We start from the raw sequence: 24,584 nt of genomic DNA on the forward strand, positions 1-24,584 counted from the left end.
TTTGAGTGCAAGGCGAGTTACTTTTATTTTGTATTTACAAAGTGCCGGTCATTATCATATTTTATAGCATGGTCTTCATTGTTGAACAATATTCAGCAAGAATTCTAATTTTCAAAAAGTGGGCAGCAGAAGTACACAGAAATCGCTTTCCCTCAATGTATAATACTGTAGTTTGACTGTGTACAAATTGTATGAAAACAGGTATATGCAAACGGCATCTTATTGTTATTTGCAAAGTCAAGCCTGTTGATTAAAGATCTCCAAACAGACTTATGCCACTGCAAAACATCCAGCTAGATGAGTGGTAAAGCCAAAATTAATCTATAAATATTTATACACACATGAATCAAGATTTTTATGTTTTGCAAATATGTCTGTCTTAATGATGTATAGAGTGTGTACACAAGGGGGAAGTAAACACACTTGTGTAACATTCAACAAAGTCCATTGAGCTCAAGGTCAGAGAGGATGTCCTCTTCACACATGCGCACACACCTTCCCTTTCTCCATAAACGTGTACACACACACCTTTGTCTCCATTCACCTCACGCACACCCTCCACTCGTCATCTAGCTGGAGCCTTGAATCAGAGCTTTGATCTTCTGTAGGTTGTGATCCAGGGCCCCGTTCAGAAACTGCACCCAGTTCAGGTCTGCTTCTAAACACACGTGACTCACTCTGAGGGAAGAGGACAAGAAGGCTGTGTCAAAATAGAGTACACTAAAACGCAATCATTTTCTTCCTTCCCTCATTCATCCACCTATCAAATCCTCTCAGACTGGTCCCCTTGACGGAAAACGAATAATATTGAGACACAAAGAGTTTAAGTGAGCGGTGATGTAAAGAGCAACTTAAGTCATTATTTCTCTCATGAAGGTGTAATGGCTGGCTTCCTCCCTACAACTATGATGCATCAGAAACTAGTGGCTCTCAGTAGACTGTAGCTCATCCGCTACCATTGTACAGTCGTGGCCAAAAGTTGAAAATTACACAAATATTAATTTTCACAAAGTCTGCTGCCTCAGTTTGTATGATGGGATTTTGCATATACTCCAGAATGTTATGAAGAGTGATCAGGTGAATTGCAAAGTCCCTCTTTGCCATGCAAATTAACTGAATCCCCCAAAAACATTTCAACTGCATTTCAGCCCTGCCACAAAAGGACCAGCTGACATCATGTCAGGGATTCTCGCGTTAACACAGGTGTGAGTTGACGAGGACAAGGCTGAAGATCACTCTGTCATGCTGAGTGAGTTTGAATAACACACTGGAAGTTTCAAAAGGAGGGTGGTGCTTGGAATCAATGTTCTTCCTCTGTCAACCATGGTTACCTACAAGGAAACATGTGCAGTCATCATTGCTTTGCACAAAAAGGGCTTCACAGGCAAGGATATTGCTGCAAGTAAGATTGCACCTAAATCAACCATTTATCGGATCATCAAGATCTTCAAGGAGAGCGGTTCAATTGTTGTGAAGAAGGCTTCAGGGCGCCCAAGTCTAGCAAGCGCCAGGACCGCCTCCTAAAGTTGATTCAGCTGCGGGATCGGGGCACCACCAGTACAGAGCTTGCTCAGGAATGGCAGCAGGCAGGTGTGAGTATCTGCATGCACAGTGATGCGAAGACTTTTGGAGGATGGCCTGGTGTCAAGAAGGGCAGCAAAGAAGCCAGGAAAAACATCAGGGACAGACTGATATTCTCCAAAAAGGTACAGGGATTGGACAACTGAGGACTAGGGTAAAGTAATTTTCTCCGATGAATCACCTTTACGATTGTTTGGGGCATCCGGAAAAAAAGCTTTTCCGGAGAAGACAAGGTGAGCGCTAACATCAGTCCTGTGTCATGCCAACAATAAAGCATCCTGAGACCATTCATGTGTGGGGTTGCGTCTCAGCCAAGGGAGTGGGCTCACTCACAATTTTTCCTAAGAACACAGTCATGAATAAAGAATGGTACCAACACATCCTCCGAGAGCAACTTCTCCCAACCATCCAGGAACAGTTTGGTAATGAACAATGCCTTTTCCAACATGATGGAGCACCTTGCCATAAGGCAAATGTGATAAGTGGCTCTGGGAACAAAACATTGATATTTTGGGTTTATGGCCAGGAAACTCCCCAGACCTTAATCCCATTGAGAACTTGTGGTCAATCCTCAAGAGGCGGGTGGACAAACAAAAACCCACAAATTCTGGAACTCCAAGCATTGATTTTGCGAGAACAGGCTGCGGCCCAGAAGTTAATTGACAGCATGCCAGGGCGGATTGCAGAGGTCTTGAAAAAGAAGGGTCAACACTGCAACTATTGACTCTTTGCATCAACTTCATGTAATTGTCAATAAAAGCCTTTGACACTTATGAAATGCTTGTAATTATACTTCAGTATTCCCTAGTAACATCTGACAAAAATATCTAAAGACACTGAAGCAGCAAACTTTGTGGAAATTCATATTTGTGTCATTCTCAAAACTTTTGGCCACAACTGTACTGTCTGACATTAGAAGCCAGTTCTATCAGGTCTTTCCACAAGAATAATTTATAGATAAGCCCTGCCAAGTGGATGTTTCAGTAGCCAACAGGTGAAAACACAACACTGTTTGCGTGGCTCACAGACAAACAGGCCCTTCTATACACACCTGATGATATCCAACACTTTCTTTAGCACCAAGGTCAGTTTACATGCCTGGAATGAAGACAAAGAGAGCGTTTGGAAGAAACATCATAAAAGTATATTTTAACAATTACAAGCCATCCCAAACATACTTCAGCAGAAAATAAATGAAGTGTATGTATACAACATGCCAAGTTGTCTGTCTCCTCCACTATTGTGTTACAACTACTTAAACAAAGCCTTTCAATAAGGAAAACCTAATAGCATTAACAAAGTAAAACATTAAAATAATGTTATTATTCATTTGGAGCCACCACTTCCAATTAAACAGCACAACTTTCGTCATGACTGAGGTACAATCACTTAATTATATACACTGTCTATGACACAAATGATCCAAGCGCCTTACGTTTTGATCCACTCCTGAGTAATCCATGGGTGGGTAGAGACTGAGTACCAGGTCATCAACACTGGAAGCACAAAGAGAGAGTCAGAGGTCAACCCCATAAAACAAGCGTTGGTTCCTGAGTTAAGCGTATTGCAAAGATTACTAGATCTATCATATACTGTGACCTCGTCCAAGGTTCGTCCAAGGTAAGTGTCTGGTGTGGACACTATATACACTTTGTCTAATGATGCACAAGCATGAGAACAAACTATTCTCAGTCATTACATGAGCAGATCTGGCATTCAGTGTAGTTGTATCAACCTGCTTCCTAATTGTGCATCAATTAGCTATTAGCTACTGCATTTTTTCTTTAAAAACGACTTTTGCTGCTTCATGTACTTGATGGCAAGGGGCTTTGGAGGTACTAGGAACCAACCATTTATCAAACTTCTGCAGAGTAATGCCAAAACCTTGTTTCCTTGAAAAGCAACATTCAAGGAAGCAAGGTTTTGGCACGGTTGCAATATTCCAGAAATCCTGCTCATTGGATTCCAGATGACTTGCTCCTGATTCTGGGAATATTCCAACCGGCATTTCTGGAAAACAGTGGAATTTTGGGAAAGCTACCACCGCTCCTGCACTTTTCATTTCTCTTATATATAGATCTGTCAATAGCCCCCGGATCTAGTCTCTTGAGCGATGCATGTCATTTTTAGCTGACAGTACAGTCTGATTGTAGTGGGAAACTAGCTACACCGTTGCATTCAGAAGAAAACTACTCCTTTGATTTGGTAGACAGATTTTAGCTCACAAACAGCTTGTCCGTAGTTGTTTTCCTCAAGTATATGGAGTAGCCAGCCAAATAGAAAAAATAGCCAGCCAGGGAGTTCCGGGCTGGGGTGCGGGCATTGGATTCCATCCGAAATACACAGCAAAATTATTGAATAGTTGAATTACTTTACCTCCCAGATTGGTCAAATTTGTTGTGTTGAGTAGAAAGACATGACTTTACAATTATTGAACATTTATTAATTCAGTGTGTTGTTTTGGATATTGTCTAGGCCAGTTTTGGTTTGCCAAGCGTGCCAATTTTCCTCCAAATTCACTCGAAGCCGGTGTTATCACTTTACCAGTAGGTGTGTGTCACGGTTTTAATATGTGTGGGAGAAAATCATGCATTTACCTTATTTATTTTATATTAATAGACAATTATATACACTTAATAAATAGTATGACCTTTCTATTCTGTTTAGTTCTGTTTTTCTGTAAAGGGAATGGTTCCACTTTAGCTTCCTGCAGTTAGTCTGGGCTATAGTCAAGGAAATGGGTTTTTGCCAGAGATACAGTTGAAGTCGGAAGTTTACATACACCTTAGCCAAATACATTTAAACTCAGTTTCACAATTCCTGACATTTAATCCTAGTAAAAATTCCCTGTCTTAGGTCAGTTAGGAACACCACCACTAAAAATGTGAAATGTCAGAATAATAGTACAGAATGATTTATTTCAGCTTTTTTGTTTCATCACATTCACAGTGAGTCAGAATTTTAAATACACTCAATTAGCATTGCCTTTAAATTGTTTAACTTGGGTCAAACGTTTTGGGAACCCAAGCTTCCACAAGCTTCCCACAATAAGTTGGGTGAATTTTGGCCCATTCCTCCTGACAGAGCCGGTGTAACTGAGGCAGGTTTGTAGGCCTCCTTGCTCACACATGCTTATTCAGTTCTGCCCACACATTTTCTATGGGATTAAGGTCAGGTCAGGGCTTTGTGATGGCCACACCAATACTGTGACTTTGTTGTCCTTAAGCCATATTGCCACAACTTTGGAAGTATGCTTGGTGTCATTGTCCATTTGGAAGACCATTTGCGACCAAGCTTTAACTTCCTGACTGATGTCTTGAGATGTTGCTTCAATATATCCAAATAATTTCCCTTTCTCATGATGCCATCTATTTTGTGAAGTGCACCAGTCCCTCCTGCAGCAAAGCACCCCCACAACATAATGCTGCCACCCCCGTGCTTCACGGATGGGATGGTGTTCTTCAGCTTGCAAGCCTCCCCCTTTTTCCTCCAAACATAAAGATGGTCATTATGGCCAAACAGTTCTATATTTGTTTCATCAGACCAGAAAACATTTCTCCAAAAAGTAAGATTTTTGTCCACATGTGCAGTTGCAAACCGTAGTCTGGCTTTTTTATGGTGGTTTTGGAGCAGTGGCTTCTTCCTTGCTGAGCGGCCTTTCAGGTTATGTCGATATTGGACTCATTTTACTGTGGATATAGATACTTTTGTACCGGTTTCCTCCAGCATCTTCACAAGGTCCTTTGCTGTTGTTCTGGGATTTATTTGCACTTTTCGCATCAAAGTACGTTCATCTCTAGGAGACAGAACTCGTCTCCTTCCTGAGCTGTATGACAGCTGCGTGTACCCATGGAGTTTATACTTGCGTACTATTGTTTGTACAGATAAACATGGTACCTTCAGGCATTTGGAAATTGCTCCCAAGGATGAACCAGACTTGTGGAGGTCTACACTTTTTCCCCCGTGAAGTCTTCGCTGATTTATTTTGGTTTTTCCATGATGTCAAGCAAAAAGGCACTGAGTTTGAAGGTAGGCCTTGAAATACATCCACAGGTACACCTCCAATTGACTCAAATGATGTCAATTAGCCTATCAGAAGCTTCTAAAGCCATGACATAATTTTCTGGAATTTTCAGAGCTGTTTAAAGGCACAGTCAACTTAGTGTATGTAAACTTCTGACCCACCAGAATTGTGATAGTGAATTATAAGTGAAATAATCTGTCTGTAAACAATTGTTGGAAAAATTACTTGTGTCATGCACAAAGTAGATGTCCTAACCGACTTGCCAAAACTATAGTTTGTTAACAAGAAATTTGTGGAGTGGTTGAAAAACGATTTTTAATGACTCCAATCTAAGTGTATGTAAACTTCCGACTTCAACTGTAGCTTGAGTTGACAATGACTGATAAAAACCTACAAACGGCATTCCAGACAAGATGTGGTGTGTGACCTGAGATAGAGATAGCCTGGAAGAGTTTAGAAGAACGCCTCATTGTCTCATCATCCTGGCATCTGGGAAACTAAGCCAGGGTTGGGGGTAAAACATCCCGTGTAGATAATCAGGAGATGAACCAACCACCATCAATGTCATCTGCCAAAGACCAAAATCAACCTTCTAACCTAGCTCTACACCCTAATAAGCACTTATGTAGACTAAACTCCCTTAACTTATCCATCCCTTTAACTGCATTTGGAATCGACCATCCTCTTTTACCTGGGGCTGATCTCCTTGGCGATATCAGCCAGGTCATCCAGCTGCGCCACAGTCTCTGGCATGCTTACGTTGCCATTGGCCTTGACGGCAGACACCAGCTTCTTCAGGCAGGCAGCAGATGCTTTCATCAGGCCCTGGCAGGGCGCCATGAGCTGGCGGTCCTCCTCGGACCAGTATGTGTCCTGGTTGCCCCGCGAGTCCTGGTCCTCGTCATCCAGCACGTCACTGAATGGGTCCTGGCTCTCAGCCTGCGCCTAGTGGGAGAGGGGATTTGAGGATATAAACTTGGGCTGTGTCACAATTATTGTGCCTTCCTCCCAAAGTGTGCACTTGTTCACTTCCTTTCACTGATTTAAAAGGAAATGACTGATACAAGACATATGGTGGAAACTCCCTTCAGCATCCACAAATCCAATGCTTTATGGTGAACGAGTGTACACTTCAGGAGAATAAAAAACATATATATTATTGGGACACCCAAGCGAACACGAGGACAAGTGTAGGATACAAAAGGGACATATGGAGACAGACGAGATGGCAACATAAGGTGACATTACATTTTCAGCTCAATGAAAATGCTAATGTATTCATGGAAAACGTGTACAGACATTTTTATTAAGTTAGCTACAACAATTATAAAAGGGTTATTTTCCTGAAGAAAATGTGGTGAGAAGTGAAATGAAGCCATCATTGGTGAAAGCGTAAAGGGCACCTGTTCCATCTCCTCTATGGCATCCTTTACCACCCCGATATAGGAGGCCAAGACCCCCAGCACTGCTGCCCGGTTATCTGCATGGACAAACACGACAGGCACAGACATGCTCTTATGGCCCTATGGTTTTCGGAACAATCAGATTGTTTAATACAGCCCTTTTTACACCAGCAGTTGCATGCCTAACCATGTATATTTATGGCTCTGGGCCAGACATTATATACACACACACTATATTTTTTTTTACAGGAATATACTGTACTAACATGGGAATGTACACAGTTGGGGATTGCTTTGGCATAGTTTTTCCTTGTACATAAAACACTTGATTACTTGGGTGCCAATCAAAATGTATCATCCTTTTCTTACGCAGCTTATCTTTGTCAGAAAAATATGTTCTAGACTAGAGCCAAGTATTATGAAATGTCTGGTTTTCACCAGACATAATAGGACCCATCTCCCCAAAAAAGTTGACTCAAGTTTGCCAAAAAGCACCTGGATGATCTTGGAAGAATGTTCCATGGACAGAGGAGTCAAATATATAACTCTTTGGATGAAATGGGGCCCATTATGCCTGCAGAAAACCAATTACTACATTCCACAGTAAGAACCTTATACCAACGGTCAAGCACGGTGGTGGTAGTGTGATGCTTTGAGGATGCTTTGCTGCCTCAGGACCTGGGCGACTTGCCTTGATAGAAGGAACCATGAATTTTGCTCTGAATCAGATAATTCTAAGGGAGAATGTCAGGCCATCCGTATGGGAGCTGAAGCACAGCAAGACAATGATCCAAAACACACAATCAAGTCCACATGAAAACAGCTAAAAAGCAACAAATTTGACGTTTTGAAATGGCCCAGTCAAAGTCCAGACCTAATCTCAATTGAGATGGGCAGGACTTGAAACGAGAAGTTCATGCTTGAAAACCCACAAATGTCGCCGTGTTAAAGCAGTTCTGCATGGAAGAATGGGCCAAAATTCCTCCACAGCGACGTGAGACTGATCCACAACTACAGAAAGCATTTGGTTCGAGTCATTGCAGCTAAAGGTGGCACAAGCAGTTAAGAGTAAGGGAGGGGGCAATTACTTTTTCACACTGGGGCATTGGGTGTTAGAACAATTACATACTTATTTCATAAACAAAGTTATGTTATTTGTTCACTCAGGTTCCCTTTATCTAATATTAGGTTTTGGTTGAAGATCTGATAACATTCAGTATCAAAAAGAGAGAAAATTAGAAAGAGGGCAAATACTTTTTCACAGCATTGTATACTTCAATGCCTCATGAGCTTTGATCAACCCAAAATATCAGCTTGTTTGATGACTCCAATGTTTGTAAACAACGCAAATGTAAACAAACTGTTTAGCCTCAATACACAGTTAAAACTATAATTTTGATATCATGGATGATCAGTCCTTCCTTCCATAGCTGTCTATGAATTTGAGAAGTGTTACATTTCTCCAGGCCCATCCATTTTTAACTAAAAATGAAGCAGGGTGGCCACTTTGTTATTGCTACAATTAAGGATTCTTGCTTTAAAAATAGCCCCGTACTACAAATGTAAGTTGAGGAGTTAGCGAGACAACTTTAAGTTCTATTTAGGATAACCGGTACCATGAAATTGGCTCACCTTTTATACAGGTAAATTTCTATGGCAACGAATCATTCAGATCTAACCTGCTCCGGGGTAGGCTAACTACATTTAACCAGAATGAAGAATCAGAGGCGCAAGTTGAGGACCAACGTAATCAGATTCCCTCCCTCTTACAAAGATTGTGTCATCATCCACTTGATTTGCGGAAGACTGATTAAATATTTATTAAATCAAATATGTTTTTGTGTGTTAAAAAACCTATCACATTACACATTTAGTAATGACAAATGCATTGGAAACTTCACACACAGTAAAACTTTAGTGGGGAAGAAAGCTGCTCGTGCATTGATAACCACACCAAAGTAATAAAATAAAGACGGCACTTCTAAAAGTCAATTTCACACGATAGCCTGCTGAATTTGCTAAACTTTTTAATTGATGTTCCAACATCGTCTTACTGACGAGTTCGGCGTTCCACTAGCCAGGTGTGACATGCACACGCAGTTACAAGCCTGCTAGAGTTAGCGGCAGGCAGACGAGCAATATCCACTGTCGTAGTACGTATGAAGCCTGAGCTGGAATGGAAGGTAACTGAAACTGGCTAGCTTTAGGAAACCCTGAGTAGATCTAGCTTGCTTCGTAGTATACTTTTCTGGACATGGAGGCTCAGGGCTGCGTTCAGCAGGGCAAACCGTTGTGGAACATTCAGATAGAAATACACACATCTTGTTTACACAATCTGACATGTACAGTAAGCAATCATGCCAGCTCTATTCATGGCATTCTTATCTGCAACGTTCAGTACATGCTGAACTAGATGAATTCTGTAAAGTTTACTCACCTCTTGGTAAATGTGCAAACTGGTCACACGCTGACCATACCCCACCTGTAGATTGGAGCTGTTCCTGTGATAAACTAAATAAAAAAGCTTTAGTAAGAATTGTAGGTCCTTCAATAAAACGGTATAATTCTACTATGTCTGACAGACACCAACTAGGATTCCATCCAATTGACGACAGATTTTCATGCAAAAATCTGCATTAAAACAATACGTACATTTTCCCACCAGAGATGTTTCTATGAAATTGACTTGTACGGATAAAAGGCTGTGTGATGACGTACTGCACATTAAAAATAACTTTGCGGTTAAATTCCCATGTACCGAATAAAAAAATACAAGTTAAGATGGGTTTCAATCGCATTTTCAACTCTACGAATGATTTTGTCACCAAAACTGTTGCGTTATATAGAAAATGTGCCCACTCCCATCTTTGCACATGCGCTCTGGCCAACAGCCCGCAGATACAGTGGAGGTAGGCTAGCCTAAATGATGATGCTATTAAGAGCGAGAGTATTTTTATTTGTCAAATGGCAGCCAAGCATCAATCGTCATGTCACCAGAACAAAACCCTCAATATTTATTGGAAAAGAGCATCAAGCTCATCACCATGCACTTTCACCACCCTGTGAAGTTCAGAACTTATTTTATCTGTTGCCTAATAAACCACATGCTTTCCCAAGTAGTAGTGGGAGGACCACAACATATCATTGTGTGATTTGCGCATAAAAAGCTATTTCCAATCGCCATTTCACGCATAATTAATTTTACTGACACAAAAAGATTCCACCATGTTGAACAAACAAATTGTGTTTCGGCATTTATTAAATTGTACTGACATTTCCTTTTTCCATCAGCCCAGCGTTGACTTTCCCATCTGTCAGGTAACTAATCTGCATTGAACTGTTTGGATCGAAACCTGCTTACTGCTATAGTTGACATGCTAAAAAGGCAAAGTTCACCCAAGTTGATCACCAAACACATCTATAGAAAAGCCAAGCGTAATTTTTTTTCTTGTGTTGCACTGTTGGTGGTAGCCACACCTGATTCAGAAGTCCTGCGCACCGGGTAGGCAAAGTGCTCCCATTTTGGATGATTTCGTTTTTCTGAAAAGACAAACTTCGCCGACCCAGCATACTGGGAGATCTGTGGCTAAGTGTACATAGTGCGCTGGCCAATCGGATAGCTCAAATCACTGTGCCTACAAGCTTCCACGACCTGGCCACAGCAAAGTTTGGTACCAGCCTAAGAGAATATCAAACTTTTAAAACCATGACCAGAGACTGTCAAAGAATAGAGCAAAGAGTTTCTGTTTTTATGAGTTCATGTTTAAGTTTTTAATCAACACTATTACAAAACACACTTCTCCCAACTCCCACTTCAGCTGCTATGAATGAGTAGCCAAGTATATCGATATCCCTGCGTTTTTATTCATTATTAGCAGCTCGTTGGTGTCTATTTTAGTATTGAGGAATATTTAACTTTCTCTGGTCATAGTAACATGAATTTGTGCATGAGGCAGATGCAGAGCGACTCAAGGTTTTCCATCAGGTGGAAGACTGTGTCCCCTCTCTGGTCAGTCTCACCGGATGAAAGGAAAGAGAGAGCAGGGACCATGAGCAGCCTCTGCTGCTCTATCCCTCCCTTCTATCCCTCCCTCCGCGGATACTAATGCCTTGTTCAAAACAAATGGGAACTCAGAAATCTCCGACTTCAGTGCATTCAACACAACTGGGAACTCAAACACGGTCATCCAACTAGGCATTCCAAGTCGGAAATCTGGGCTCTTTCTAGAGCAGTTGTCTTCAAAGCATGACCATCAGTCCAGTAAAATAAAAAGCTAATTATTTCAATTTATGTTCAGCTGTACCTCACAATTGCTACACCAACTGCTCTATTTTGCATCAAAGCTCAAATTCTGAAATAATATGGTCTGAGAAGAACAATATTGGCATATCGCCAAAATGCTGTAATAATATATTAGGCCTACTGCACAAACCTCATTCCCACAGAACTGTTTTTATGAGGGTAATGTTTTTTTTACATTACAAAAAATGTCTGAGTATAAGATCTTGACTCATTTCTAAGTGACCCCAAACTTTTGAACGGTAGTGTACGTTGTCAGCAAATCTTGAATAATGACTACTGCCTGTCAAAAAAACATAATATTTTGTCGTTGCGACCTTGGAGCATGGCCTGTCTCCCAGGCCTTCGATTCCCACAACGCATTGCGGCCTGATCCCTCCACCTCTATCGAGCTAAATGAGGGCATGAAAACTGTCACTGGGTGCATATTACCTACAGCGATATACATGCCTTAGTAACAAAATTATTGTTTGTGCTTCTGCAACTAAGCTTGAAGCAGCCTCCTCCATTATAGCTCTTTAACTTTAAAACTGGTTGACTGCCTGTCGGTCCACCGGCTTTACCCAAATACATTTCCAGAGAGTATTAACAGTGGGTTGATTGAATACATGTGAGAAAAACAATTGGGAACCTTTTCCTTTAAGACTCTGCATCAATTCTACTAAGGACACCACTAAGAACACCCTGAAAAATGTTTATTTTATCGTTTATGTTTTGTATCGATGAGAGAATATCTCCATAAAATTACTCTGTTCAATTCCAAACTCCTGCACTCCAAATGTAGGCAATAACAAATCCTACACAGTAAATAGCCATGTAAAAAAAAAAAATGTTGAAATTCTAACTAATAACTAGCCTTAACATTGTAATGCATATCGATGTAGATTGTTTCAAAGCTGTGGGCAGTGTTACCTCTGTAGTGGGGAACTGACGATGACGTCCACCAGTTGCACAATGCCATCTAGCACCTCAGCTGTGGCATCTCTCACCAGTCTCCGCAATGTGATACCTACAGGAGTAGGAGAGAATTGAAAGACAACTAGCTTCCGTAGAGTACAACTAAAAGCCAATAGGGTGTATCTGTTTTTTTTTTTTTTGGGGGGGGCATTTGGGGTTAAAGCAACAACAAAACATGACTGAAAGTTAAGTCGATCTCAGATTGATTTTCTGAGGCCAGGTTAACCACCCCTTTCATGTAAAAAAGTCATGACCATCATGCTTGTAAAGAAAGAGGGTCATTTTGTACATGTATTAAACTGCGAGTTTGACCAATTCCAGTCCCCTTGCATAGGGGGTCTGGGATCCTCTCCGGGATCATGTTTATGTAAAAGGACTGAGATTACTGGCACCATTTAAAATAGAATTTGCACCTCAGAAATGAGCCCAATAACATATTGGTAAAAATGATAATATCATTTTAACATATTGGACCATGTGTCTATTATCATATACATCATTAGCAATAGGCACTATAAGTTATAGCCCAACTGATGCAGCATAGTGGCTATAAATACATAGGCTGAAGAATGAGGTTTGTCCTTCTGCATTTACCCATTGGACACAACATCCTGATTATTATTATTCACTCTAAGAAAAAAAACATGGATTTCTATAATAAAGCATTTCATTGCCCTTGTAAGACACCATTGTCCCTTTATTAAGAGTGAGCCTTGAGAGGAATATTTATCTCGCATAGAACACACAAGCCGACTAGGTAAAAAGGTGGGGTTGTCTGATTTTGTTTTAATAACATGGCAAAAATAGTACCACTGGAAAGTTACACCCTGAGTGATAAAGTATAGGCTTTGAACCACTGTTTGAGTTGATGGCTGCGGCGGTGCATATTATAGACTATTTAATTCCCTTCATCTGAATATCTGAGTGTCAGCAACAATCATGCATGCCAGTTCAGTGCACACAGCATAACATAGAAAATAAAATATTGTAGAATACATTTGGGAATTTATTTCATAGGACAGACATGATTCTGTAATCTTCAGTCCCCCCCACAACCCCCCCGGAGAATTGTTTTGTGGATCTACAGTGACCTCAAAGAGAACTCTAACCACCGCATATTATGTTGACTTCAAGCAATCCGAGTATTTCCCTATTGATCAGGGTAATAATTCCAACTAGGCATGCATGCATATATATATATATATATATATATATATATCCCGCTAATATCAGTCCTACATGCAGACACTTTCTGCATTTACTGTAGCTTACCATGGCTTTTGGGCAACCAGTAATACACAGTGGATAGTGCCAAAATGCTCTTCTGGATGGATTCAGCAAACTTCTCACCATCCTGATGAGGAAGAAGTGGAAACATTTACTAATGACAAAATGTTTACTAGGATTATGGTTATAACTCAATTAAAATTGAACTTCAATCCCATGTTTTAGAGATGACGGGGAATGCAGCAGCAAAGTGTAAGAAGGGTTGAAGGGGATTGGTTAAGGTTTCAGACTTTCAGTTTTGGGATTTGTTTGATGTGTTTTAATCTACAGTTTGAGGCATGGAGAATCACGATTGGGAGACTGCCTGTCGTGGTCTTCCATGCCTGACTGCAGTGCCTGTCAGCATTCCCCCTATCGCTGGTGGCAGCTTCGCAGTAGTCAATATTTTGGGCCAATAATTATGGATGCGCCAAGCATATGGATTTATATAATCTACCACAGTGTCTATGAGGGATGACGACAACTATTGTACCCTTGAGTAACAGTCCCTGCGGAGAACCATATTATTTAGCTAAACATTTGTAAACTCAGTTTTACCTCTTGTGTTGGCACGGGAGGCTTAGAGAAGGCAAGGCTGAGTTTAGTGGCTTCCTGTGAGGCTGCTTTCACTGCTTGCGCTGGGGATTGATTGGAGGGTTAGCGTTATTCACTGCTTTTTAACATTTTTATCACCGAAGCCTTAGAAAGAAAACCAAAGGAAATATTAAAGGAAATGTCAGCGCAATGGAGTCACACATCTTACTGTGTGTTAAAGAAAGCAAAACTCAACTCAGCGTATCCCAGAAGTTTGACAGGTTGAACACCCCATTGGACTCGTTGGACTCCCCATCTAAAGACAAACAAACAAACGTTACAACAATTTCTGAATATGCTAATTAGCTAGCTACTTAGATAATTCATTATAGCTTTAGCAACCATGAGCTAGTTAGGAAGACTTGGGAAGCTAAAACAACACCCTATCCTTAATTAGCTCCCTCAGAAGGCACGCCATGTTTGCTATCTGCATCAAAACAGTGTTGTTAGCTAGCTAGCCTCCTAGCTAACGTTACCACCATGTTTCTAGCTAACAACAGCTATCACATGGCTCTAGATTGAAGCAAGCTATCTAAATGGTAAACATATCAATACAAAAAGCTGGTAACACCATTCAAATAGCTACCCTTTACTCGGTCTCGAACACACTGGACCGAGTTCAGAAGGTTCCGTAAAGGTACCGACACGTCCGCACAAGAATTATCAGCACTCATGGCACCATGTATACACGCGTTGAACGCACAACTTCATGCTATTCTGGAACAACTATTACTTAGAACATTTTTGTAATGGCAGTCGGAAGAAAATAAGTGACACACCATCATAGCTCGGTTTCTGACCCCACCTTGGGGCAGTCTCGTGTTACTGCAATCAGATTAGTTTATTTCACTAACAGTAGGCATACAATTAATTCAGATATGCCTAATTTCTCTGAAGTTCTGTCAATTAAAAAAACAAATGGTGGTTCTCCAATAAACATTTTGATGAACCAGATAACAATAAACGTCATTCAAATGAACAGTTGTTTATAACTAACCCAAGATAGACCACGGCCTTGTCGTTTCAAATCGGAGCAAATTAATCATAGTGGGCAGAGCCAATAGCCCTTATGCACATGCCAATACCCCTTATGCACATTCCACATACTTGCTAGCGAGATCCTATTGCCGCGTTCTAGCACATATTTGCATATGTCTGTTAGTACCCAATTGTCATACTTGAGTAAAAGTAAAGATACCTTAATAGAACATAACTCAAGTAAAAGTCACCCAGTAAAATACTACTTTAGTAAAAGTCTAAAAGTATTTGGTGTTAAATATACTGTAACGACCCTGTGTTTATAATACGTAAGTATCAAAAGTAAACATAATTGCTAAAATATACTTAAAAGAAAAATCCACCCAAAACCACTCATTCCTGTCCACATATTAGTGTTATATAACATTTTTGTGAACAAATGTTTAATTCTGTCGTTAGAATAAGGTTGGTAGCAACACGTGGAAATCTGTTGCAGCTCAAATCGACTACAAAGTCCACAATGCAATGCGCTCTGTGGTATGGCTGGCTAGCTAGCTAGCAAACGTAGCTACACACAACAATACCAAAGTCAATAACAGCATCTGAAGTAGCTAGTTAGCTGTAAAATCACCTAAACAAACTGCGCTATCAATTTAGGAGTCTACAATATCCCAATGTTCGACCTGCAGTACAGATCAATGTGCCTCATAGAGTGGAGTCTAGCATTCGTACCGCACTATGCAATGCATTCTGGACTGAAGGGGCAGACAAATAGCAGAAATGTGTTTGACCGTCTGTTATTAAAAAACATTCTCGAGGTAGGAATCAATGGCTCCTTCGAGAGAAGACAACCTACCAGCCAGTATAGATAATGTATGATATAAGTTTTCACGATCAAAAAGTCGTATTTCTATATTTTATTACATTATTTATTAACAACAAATCAATACAAAAAGTACATGGGGAACAAAAGTATATCTAAAGAATATACAAAGGACAGTTGGGCTAGGGGGTACAATATCACATTACATAAGGACGTTAAGGGACATACACACATTTATCATTCTAACAGTATTTAATTGTCTTAAAATATAGTTCAATTTATTTTTGTACGGTAATACAATGTGGTGTTTTGTTTGTAAATGTACATTTGTGAATATGAAACTTGGCCAAAAGAATAATGAAATTAATTACATAACATTTTTCTACTTATTTCTTTCAAAAGTAAATAATCCAAGCAGCACATCTCTCCATAATAGTGTCAAATCTTCATAAATGTGTTCAATTATAAGTCTACTTACACGAATACAATGCCAAAAAAGATGCAACCGTGTTTCTGGGTGGTCATTTAAAAAAAAAATTTTTTTTTACTTCTTCATATAGTGGTTGGCAGGATAATATTTATGAATAATTTTAAAATAAACTTCCTTAATTTTGTTAATAAGTCGTTATTACATTTTTTTACCTTTCGGTTACTGGCCCAACGCTCTAACCAAATCAAATCAAATTTATTAGTCACATACACATGGTTAGCAGATGTTAATGCGAGTGTAGCGAAATGCTTGTGCTTCTAGTTCCGACAATGCAGTAATAACAACAAGTAATCTAACCTAACAATTCCGCAACTACTACCTTATACACGCAAGTGTAAAGGGATAAAGAATATGTACATAAAGATATATGAATGAGTGATGGTACAGACGGCATAGGCAAGGTGCAGTAGATGGTATAGAGTACGGTATATACCTATGAGATGAGTACTGTAGGGTATGTAAACATAAAGTGGCATAGTTTAAAGTGGCTAGTGGTCCATGTATTACATAAGATGGCAAGATGCAGTAGATGATATAGAGTACAGTATATACATATACATAAGAGATGTGTAATGTAGGGTATGTAAACATTATATTAGGTGGCATTGTTTAAAGTGGCTGGTGGTACATTTTTACATAATTTCCATCAATTCCCATTTTTAAGGTGGCTGGAGCTGAGTCAGTTTGTTGGCAGCGGCCGCTAAATGTTAGTGGTGGCTGTTTAACAGTCTGATGGCCTTGAGATAGAAGCTGTTTTTCAGTCTCTCGGTCCCTGCTTGGATGCACCTGTACTGACCTCGCCTTCTGGATGATAGCGGGGTGAACAGGTAGTGGCTTGGGTGGTTGTTGTCCTTGATGATCTTTATGGCCTTCCTGTGACATCGGGTGGTGTAGGTGTCCTGGAGGGCAGGTAGTTTGCCCCGGGTGATGCGTTCTGCCGACCTCACTACCCTCTGGAGAGCCTTACGGTTGTGTGCGGAGCAGTTGCCGTACCAGGCGGTGATACAGCCCGACAGGATGCTCTCGATTGTGCATCTGTAGAAGTTTGTGAGTGCTTTTGGTGACAAGCCGAATTTCTTCAGCCTCCTGAGGTTGAAGAGGCGCTGCTGCGCCTTCTTCACAACGCTGTCTGTGTGGGTGGACCAATTCAGTTTGTCCGTGATGTGTACACCGAGGAACTTAAAACTTTCCACCTTCTCCACTACTGACCCGTCGATGTGGATAGGGGGGAGCTCCCTCTGCTGTTTCCTGAAGTCCACAATCATCTCCTTTGTTTTGTTGACGTTGAGTGTGAGGTTATTTTCCTGACACCACACTCCGAGGGCCCTCACCTCCTCCCTGTAGGCCGTCTCGTCGTTGTTGGTAATCAAGCCTACCACTGTAGTGTCGTCCGCAAACTTGATGATTGAGTTGGAGGCGTGCATGGCCACGCAGTCGTGGGTGAACAGGGAGTACAGGAGAGGGCTCAGAACGCACCCTTGTGGGGCCCCAGTGTTGAGGATCAGCGGGGTGGAGATGTTGTTACCTACCCTCACCACCTGGGGGCGGCCCGTCAGGAAGTCCAGGACCCAGTTGCACAGGGCGGGGTCGAGGCCCAGGGTCTCGAGCTTGATGACGAGTTTGGAGGGTACTATGGTGTTGAATGCTGAGCTGTAGTCGATGAACAGCATTCTCACATAGGTATTCCTCTTGTCCAGATGGGTTAGGGCAGTGTGCAGTGTGGTTGCGATTGCGTCGTCTGTGGACCTATTGGGTCGGTAAGCAAATTGGAGTGGGTCTAGGGTGTCCGGTAGGGTGGAGGTGATATGGTCCTTGACTAGTCTCTCAAAGCACTTCATGATGACGGAAGTGAGTGCTACGGGGCGGTAGTCGTTTAGCTCAGTTACCTTAGCTTTCTTGGGAACAGGAACAATGGTGGCCCTCTTGAAGCATGTGGGAACAGCAGACTGGGCTAAGGATTGATTGAATATGTCCGTAAACACACCAGCCAGCTGGTCTGCGCATGCTCTGAGGACGCGGCTGGGAATGCCGTCTGGGCCTGCAGCCTTGCGAGGGTTAACACGTTTAAATGTTTTACTCACCTCGGCTGCAGTGAAGGAGAGCCCGCAGGTTTTGGTAGTGGGCCGTGTCAGTGGCACTGTATTATCCTCAAAGCGGGCAAAAAAGGTATTTAGCCTGTCTGGGAGCAAGACATCCTGATCCGCGACGGGGCTGCTTTTCTTTTTGTAATCCGTGATAGACTGTAGACCCTGCCACATACCCCTTGTGTCTGAGCTGTTGAATTGCGATTCAATTTTGTCTCTGTACTGGGACTTAGCCTGTTTGATAGCCTTGCGGAGAGAATAGCTACACTGTGTGTATTCGGTCATGTTTCCGGTCACCTTGCCCTGGTTAAAAGCAGTGGTTCGCGCTTTCAGTTTCACGCGAATGCTGCCGTTAATCCACGGTTTCTGGTTTGGGAATGTTTTAATCGTTGCTCTGGGTACGACATCGTCAATGCACTTCCTAATGAACTCGCTCACCGAATCTGCATATTCATCATTGTTGTTGTTGGACGCCGTGCGGAACATATTCCAATCCGCGTGATCAAAGCAGTCTTGAAGCGTGGATTCAGATTGGTCGGACCAGCGTTGAACAGACCTGAGCGCGGGAGCTTGTAGTTTTAATTTCTGTTTGTAGGCTGGAATCAACAAAATGGAGTCGTGGTCAGCTTTTCCGAAAGGAGGGCGGGGGAGGGCCTTATATGCGTCGCGGAAGTTAGTATAACAATGGTCCAGAGTTCTGCCAGCCCTGGTCGGACAATCGATGTGCTGATAGAATTTAGGGAGTTTTGTTTTTAGATTAGCCTTGTTAAAATCCCCAGCTACGATGAATGCAGCCTCAGGGTGTGTGGTTTCCAGTTTACAGAGAGTCAGATAGAGTTCGTTCAGGGCCATCGATGTGTCTGCTTGGGGGGGAATATATACGGCTGTGATTATGACCGAAGTGAATTCCCTTGGTAGATAATGCGGTCTAGGCTACCTGCCGCCCCAAAGTTAACATCCAAACGCTTTTCCAACAGACATCAATAAAACCATTCCAATAAGGCATGGTTCTACATGCTTCTACACCTGCATTGCTTGCTGTTTGGGGTTTTAGGCTGGGTGTCTGTACAGCACTTCAAGATATTAGCTGATGTACGAAGGGCTATATAAAATAAACTTGATTGATTGATTGATGACATAATGTATAGATCCTGTTGAAACAAGGCTCGTATAGCTCTATTGTTGAATGGACTAAAAGAAAAACAAATATTTCCTACTGATGAGTCAACGGGGTTAATTGTAGGTATGTTCTGAGGGTCAGGTCTTGATACACATGGCATCAAAAACAATTGCAAAATCTTTAGGTGTTACAGGGATCTTGTAAAGTGATAAGAATTCCTTATAATTAAGTGAAAGACCCTCTGCATTTAAAAGTTGGCTCACCAATAGGATATTATTTGGGAACCAATATTCTAAAAACAAAGTATTTTTATACAATATGTTCCGATTATTCCATATATGTATTTGTGTGGAGAACAATTATGCTTATAAATTAAGGACCATGACAAGAAAACCTGCCAATGAAAAGTAGAGAGTTTCACTGGAACTTTGTCTGTCACACCCTGATCTGTTTCACCTGTCCTTGTGCTTGTCTCCACCCCCCTCCAGGTGTCACCCATCTTCCCCACTTATCCCCTGGGTATTTATACCTGTGTTTTCTGTCTGTCTGTGCCAGTTCGTCTTGTTTGCCAAGTCAACCAGCAGTTTTCTCTCAGCTCCTGGTTTCACCCAGTCTCTCTTTTTCTCATCCTCCTGGTTTTGTCCCCTTTTTTAAGGTGTGGGTCAGCTTTAATATTGCGGAAAGACTGTTGCTTCCATCAATGTAAATGTCTGCATTTCTAATCCCCCATATATTTTTGGGGTGTGTGTATTCATGTATTACACATACTTTTTTTTAGATTATACCTTTATTATTCCCTGCAAACCCTACCACCCCTCCCCAATTGTAGTAAACTAATAAACAATAACACTTAGAAGCCTATCTTCAGTTTATATACATTTTACAGACACAATATATTTTACAATAGTCATATTTATTTTTAGTCCTTCCTCTATTTCTGATGTCCAACCAGTTTGATTTCTATTTGTAACCGGTATTTCACAATTTCTGAACCTATTATACATTTTACAGACCCCGTATCTTTTACAATGGTTGTTTGTCCCACCCTTCAGCTCCATTCAATCCCTCCCATCTATCTCTTAACACCATCCATTTTGGCGGGCTCAGAGTCAGGACAGGCAAGGGTCAAAACCAGGAGGAAATGAAAAAGCTACTGGGAAAAACAGGAGCTGAGAGAAAACCGCTGGTTGACTTGGCAAACAAGACAGAAAACAGGTATAAATACAGGTATAAAGGTATAAATAAGTTTCAGGTATAAATACATTTCTGTCGCCATTACCAAAATTACATTATGGCAAGCAATTATTATATTAGCAAACAATTATTGTGAATCATCCTATATTGTCCCTAACATCTTTTACTCCCTTAAAACAGTTGTTGGATACACACTCAACCCCTTTCCCCCACAACAACCATAGACTCAGATTCTCAACTGCTGCACCGTCCCAGGGCCCAACTCAAGAAAGGTCTTGATTTACGAATACATATACAGTTGCAGCTGTATGAGAAGGCCTGTAAAAACTGTGCAAAAAAAATGGGCAGAAATTGAGAGATTTGATTAACCGTTGTCACGTCCTAGATGATGGAGGTCAGATATACCCCCTTCCCCAGAAACACCCACAACATGATCCCCCATATTGGCCAAATTCCCAAGCATCTCCATGCAGTCAGACCTTTGGTTTTGTCCCACCAGGGCCACAATAATATGCCCTCCCTCTCTGAATGTCTGAGTGTGACGCCCTCCCTATCTGCATTTAAAAGTTGGCTCACCAATAGGATATTATTTCAGAACCAATATTCTTAAAAACAAAGTGTTTTCATACAATGTCCCGATTATTCCATATATAATATGTCTGGAGAAAAATTATGCTTATAAATTAAGGACCATGACAAGAAAACTTGCCAATGAAAAGCAGAGTTTCACTGGAACTTTGTCTGTCACACCCTGATCTGTTTCACCTGTCCTTGTGCTTGTCTCCACCCCCCTCCAGGTGTCACCCATCTTCCCCACTTATCCCCTGGGTATTTATACCTGTTTTCTGTCTTGTTTGCCAAGTCAACCAGCGGTTTTCTCTCAGCTCCTGTTTTTCCCAGTATCTTTTTCTTTTCCTCCTGGTTTTGACCCTTGCCTGTCCTGACTCTGAGCCCGCCTACCTGACCACTCTGCCTGCCCCTGACCTCGAGCCTGCCTGCCGCCCTGTACCGTTTTGGACTGCCCTGGCTATGAACGCTTGCCTGTCCCCGACCTGCCTTTTGTTTATCCCTTGGATTTTAATAAATACCAGAACTCAAACCATCTGCCTCCTGTGTCTGCATCTGGGTCTCGCCTTGTGTTGTAATATTGTCAATATTATAATTGCAAACCAACATGAGGTTAAGGCCACCAAAAGTAAAGACATGATGAGGAATAAAGTTCCACATAGAAGTGGGTCTTCTTAGGAATTGTTTTATCCAATTAATCTTAAAAGTATTATTTAAGGTAGTAAACTCCAGAAAATTCAGTCCACCATACTCATAAGTGTTAATTTCAACAGTTTTCCTAATGTAATGGGTACGGTTTCTCCACAGAATGTTGAAAGCATCTGTTCTCTCTTTGCTTATTTTATCATCAAAATATAAAGAATTAGCGGCATATGTTAGTCTAGAGATACCTTCAGCCTTGGTTATTAGGACTCTTCCCTTTTAAAGATTAACTTAACTTCCAGTGTTGTGAGAGCAGCTTTCTCAATGCTACGTCATACCGGCTGAATTTCTGCCTGCTTGAACAGCAATATCTCAGATGCACATTTAAACAGGAATTGACCCAGGAAATCCATAGAACAGTGCTCAGAGATGCACAAAAACAATAACACTCAAAATAGGTGAATCTTTACTTTAAGTATCAAAAGTAAAAGTATTAAAAAAATCTAATTCCTTATATTAAGCAAACCAGACAGCACTATTTGTATTTTTTTTTTCAATTTACAGATAGCCAGGGGCACACGCCAACACTCAGACATCATTTGTGTGTTTAGTGAGACCATCAGATCAGAGGAAGTACAGATAGGGATGTTCTCATGATAAGTCTGTGAATTGGACCCTTTTCCTGTCCTGCTAAGCATTCAAAATGTAATGACTACTTTTGGGTGTACATTCTTTTCTTAAGGAATGTAGTAAATTATCAGTTGTAAAAAATATAAATAGTAAAGTAAAGATACCCCACAAAAAATGACTGAAGTAGTACTTTAAAGTATTTTACTTAAGTACTTCACACCACTGACTCCTTCTAAACAACACCATTTTTTGAAAATGTTAGTAACAGATTCTAGTTTTGGGAACAGGAAACTGTATTGAGATCAAATGTTTCATTGATGAGAAAATGTGCAGAATGTCGGCCAAAATCCATCTCGCTCCATCTTCTCCCACTGCAGGCCAGTGGGCTTCTCTCATCACCATATTTGGTGGTGAGAGGAAATGCCAAACGGATGCTTCAGATATCTACATGTGAAACATCTACGGTGAAACATGTAGCTCATTGTTCTATCTGTGGTTGTGTCCTTCAGGAGTTCTACCTGAAGCTTCATGAAGACTTTTTTACTTCTTATTTGACTTTTATCAGGCATCATGGGCAATTAAACATACAATTATGTAGTTTAAATAGAGAGAGTTTTACTTTTGACAATTGAAATTACTTAGGCTATTTGAAAATAGTAGAATATTATATTCATGCTATCGTAACGGCTTGCATGTAACGTTCACATGTTGCACACTATCAACCTTCATCATTAACTTTCCACACCATCAATCATCACAATACAACACATTCATGTATGTCTCCCTTACATATTTGTAAATATAGAGAAGTAATATTTTTAGTATCCCAGGCTTTTAAGACTAAGACTGAACTTGGCATAACCAGAGGCGATGGTTTTGTGAGTTGCAAAGCCCAGACCTACGTCATCGTTGACACTTTGACTCCAGCCTTCTATCAAAGGGCATGTTTGCTGTTTGAGGTGCACCTCCATGACGTGCATGCTCAATACCTCACTTCTGTCCAGTTACACAAACCCAAACTCTCAAGTAAAAAAAAAACGTGTTTTAATAGCAAAACACACTCAAGTTGTTTTTTTAACCTGTGGAACAAATAGATAATAGACACAGAGATTCTCAGAGAACAGTTCATGTTTACTGCTGCGCTTCAAATTCAAGCCCATATACTTATCCTCCTGGATATCTTTACTTTGCAGAGTCCATAAAGTTCTTCAACCATAAACTTTAGGAGGAAAATAATTTACTGAGATGATATGGATAACATGTACTTTATGTAATAAACAAGTAACTAAAAGCACTGCATTGAATACTATTGGATGTTCCTCTGCAATGTTTGTTCTTGTTGTAATGACAACGAAGTTGATGATAGGTGAGAGAAAAAGCTAGATTTTTTATGTGAATTTAGAATCGGTTTGTAAAGAGATGATCAAACAGTCAAGAGATTATTTGTTTATATATGATATATATATGTTATATTGTAGGCCTACTTGATGTACACTGTACACAGTACTGCTAGTGTGGTTGTGTATGGGTCGCTCTTAATTTTAACTCCAGTATCCTGGACATTGTAAATATGTTACTGGAACTGACCCTGTACGTGTTTTTGTTCTAAAAACACACAAGAAAATGTTAATAAGAAATCAAAAGAACACAAACACGTACAGGGTCAGTTCCAATAACATATTTACAATGTCCAGGATACTGGAGTGATAGAGGTATGGGGTAAGATGTAAAGGGGTAAGGTGACTAGGCATCAGGATGTATGATAAAAAGAGTAGCAGCAGCATAAATGAAGATTGTGAGTGTGTGCATGACTGTAGATTCAGTATAAATCTATGTGCATGTTATGTGTGTGTTGGACTGTGTCGAGTCATGTGAGTGTGCATAGAGACAGTGCAAAAATAACCAATAAATACAAGGGTCAACTCTGATAG

At 40.8% G+C, this 24,584-nt stretch overlaps 1 protein-coding gene across 1 annotated transcript; it reads right to left on the bottom strand.

Moving 5' to 3' along the window:
• ccndbp1 (cyclin D-type binding-protein 1) lies at positions 1-14,928 on the bottom strand. Its single transcript, XM_071386346.1, has 11 exons — positions 14,712-14,928; positions 14,322-14,381; positions 14,090-14,169; positions 13,538-13,619; positions 12,221-12,317; positions 9,446-9,519; positions 7,009-7,085; positions 6,297-6,550; positions 3,017-3,077; positions 2,633-2,679; positions 1-678 (listed from the first exon to the last, which is right to left on the bottom strand). Exons 1-11 carry the CDS (start codon positions 14,797-14,799, stop codon positions 570-572), a joined length of 1,029 nt encoding a protein of 342 aa, XP_071242447.1. The 5' UTR covers positions 14,800-14,928; the 3' UTR covers positions 1-569.
• Between the last annotated feature and the right edge of the window lie 9,656 nt (positions 14,929-24,584).

The sequence above is a fragment of the Salvelinus alpinus genome, chromosome 2, assembly GCF_045679555.1.
Source record: "Salvelinus alpinus chromosome 2, SLU_Salpinus.1, whole genome shotgun sequence".
Lineage (NCBI taxonomy): Eukaryota > Metazoa > Chordata > Actinopteri > Salmoniformes > Salmonidae > Salvelinus > Salvelinus alpinus.

Bases quoted from the DNA above. Each gene is read 5' to 3' on its own strand.
- ccndbp1 (XM_071386346.1), bottom strand. From the start codon at position 14,799: ATGAGTGCTGATAATTCTTGTGCGGACGTGTCGGTACCTTTACGGAAC. The intron at 14,170-14,321 runs GTTGAGTTTTGC...ATCAATCCCCAG, and splicing joins AAACTTCTGGGATACGCTGA to CGCAAGCAGTGAAAGCAGCC. The intron at 3,078-6,296 runs GTAAAAGAGGAT...TTGTGCTTCCAG, and splicing joins GCCAAGGAGATCAGCCCCAG to TGTTGATGACCTGGTACTCA.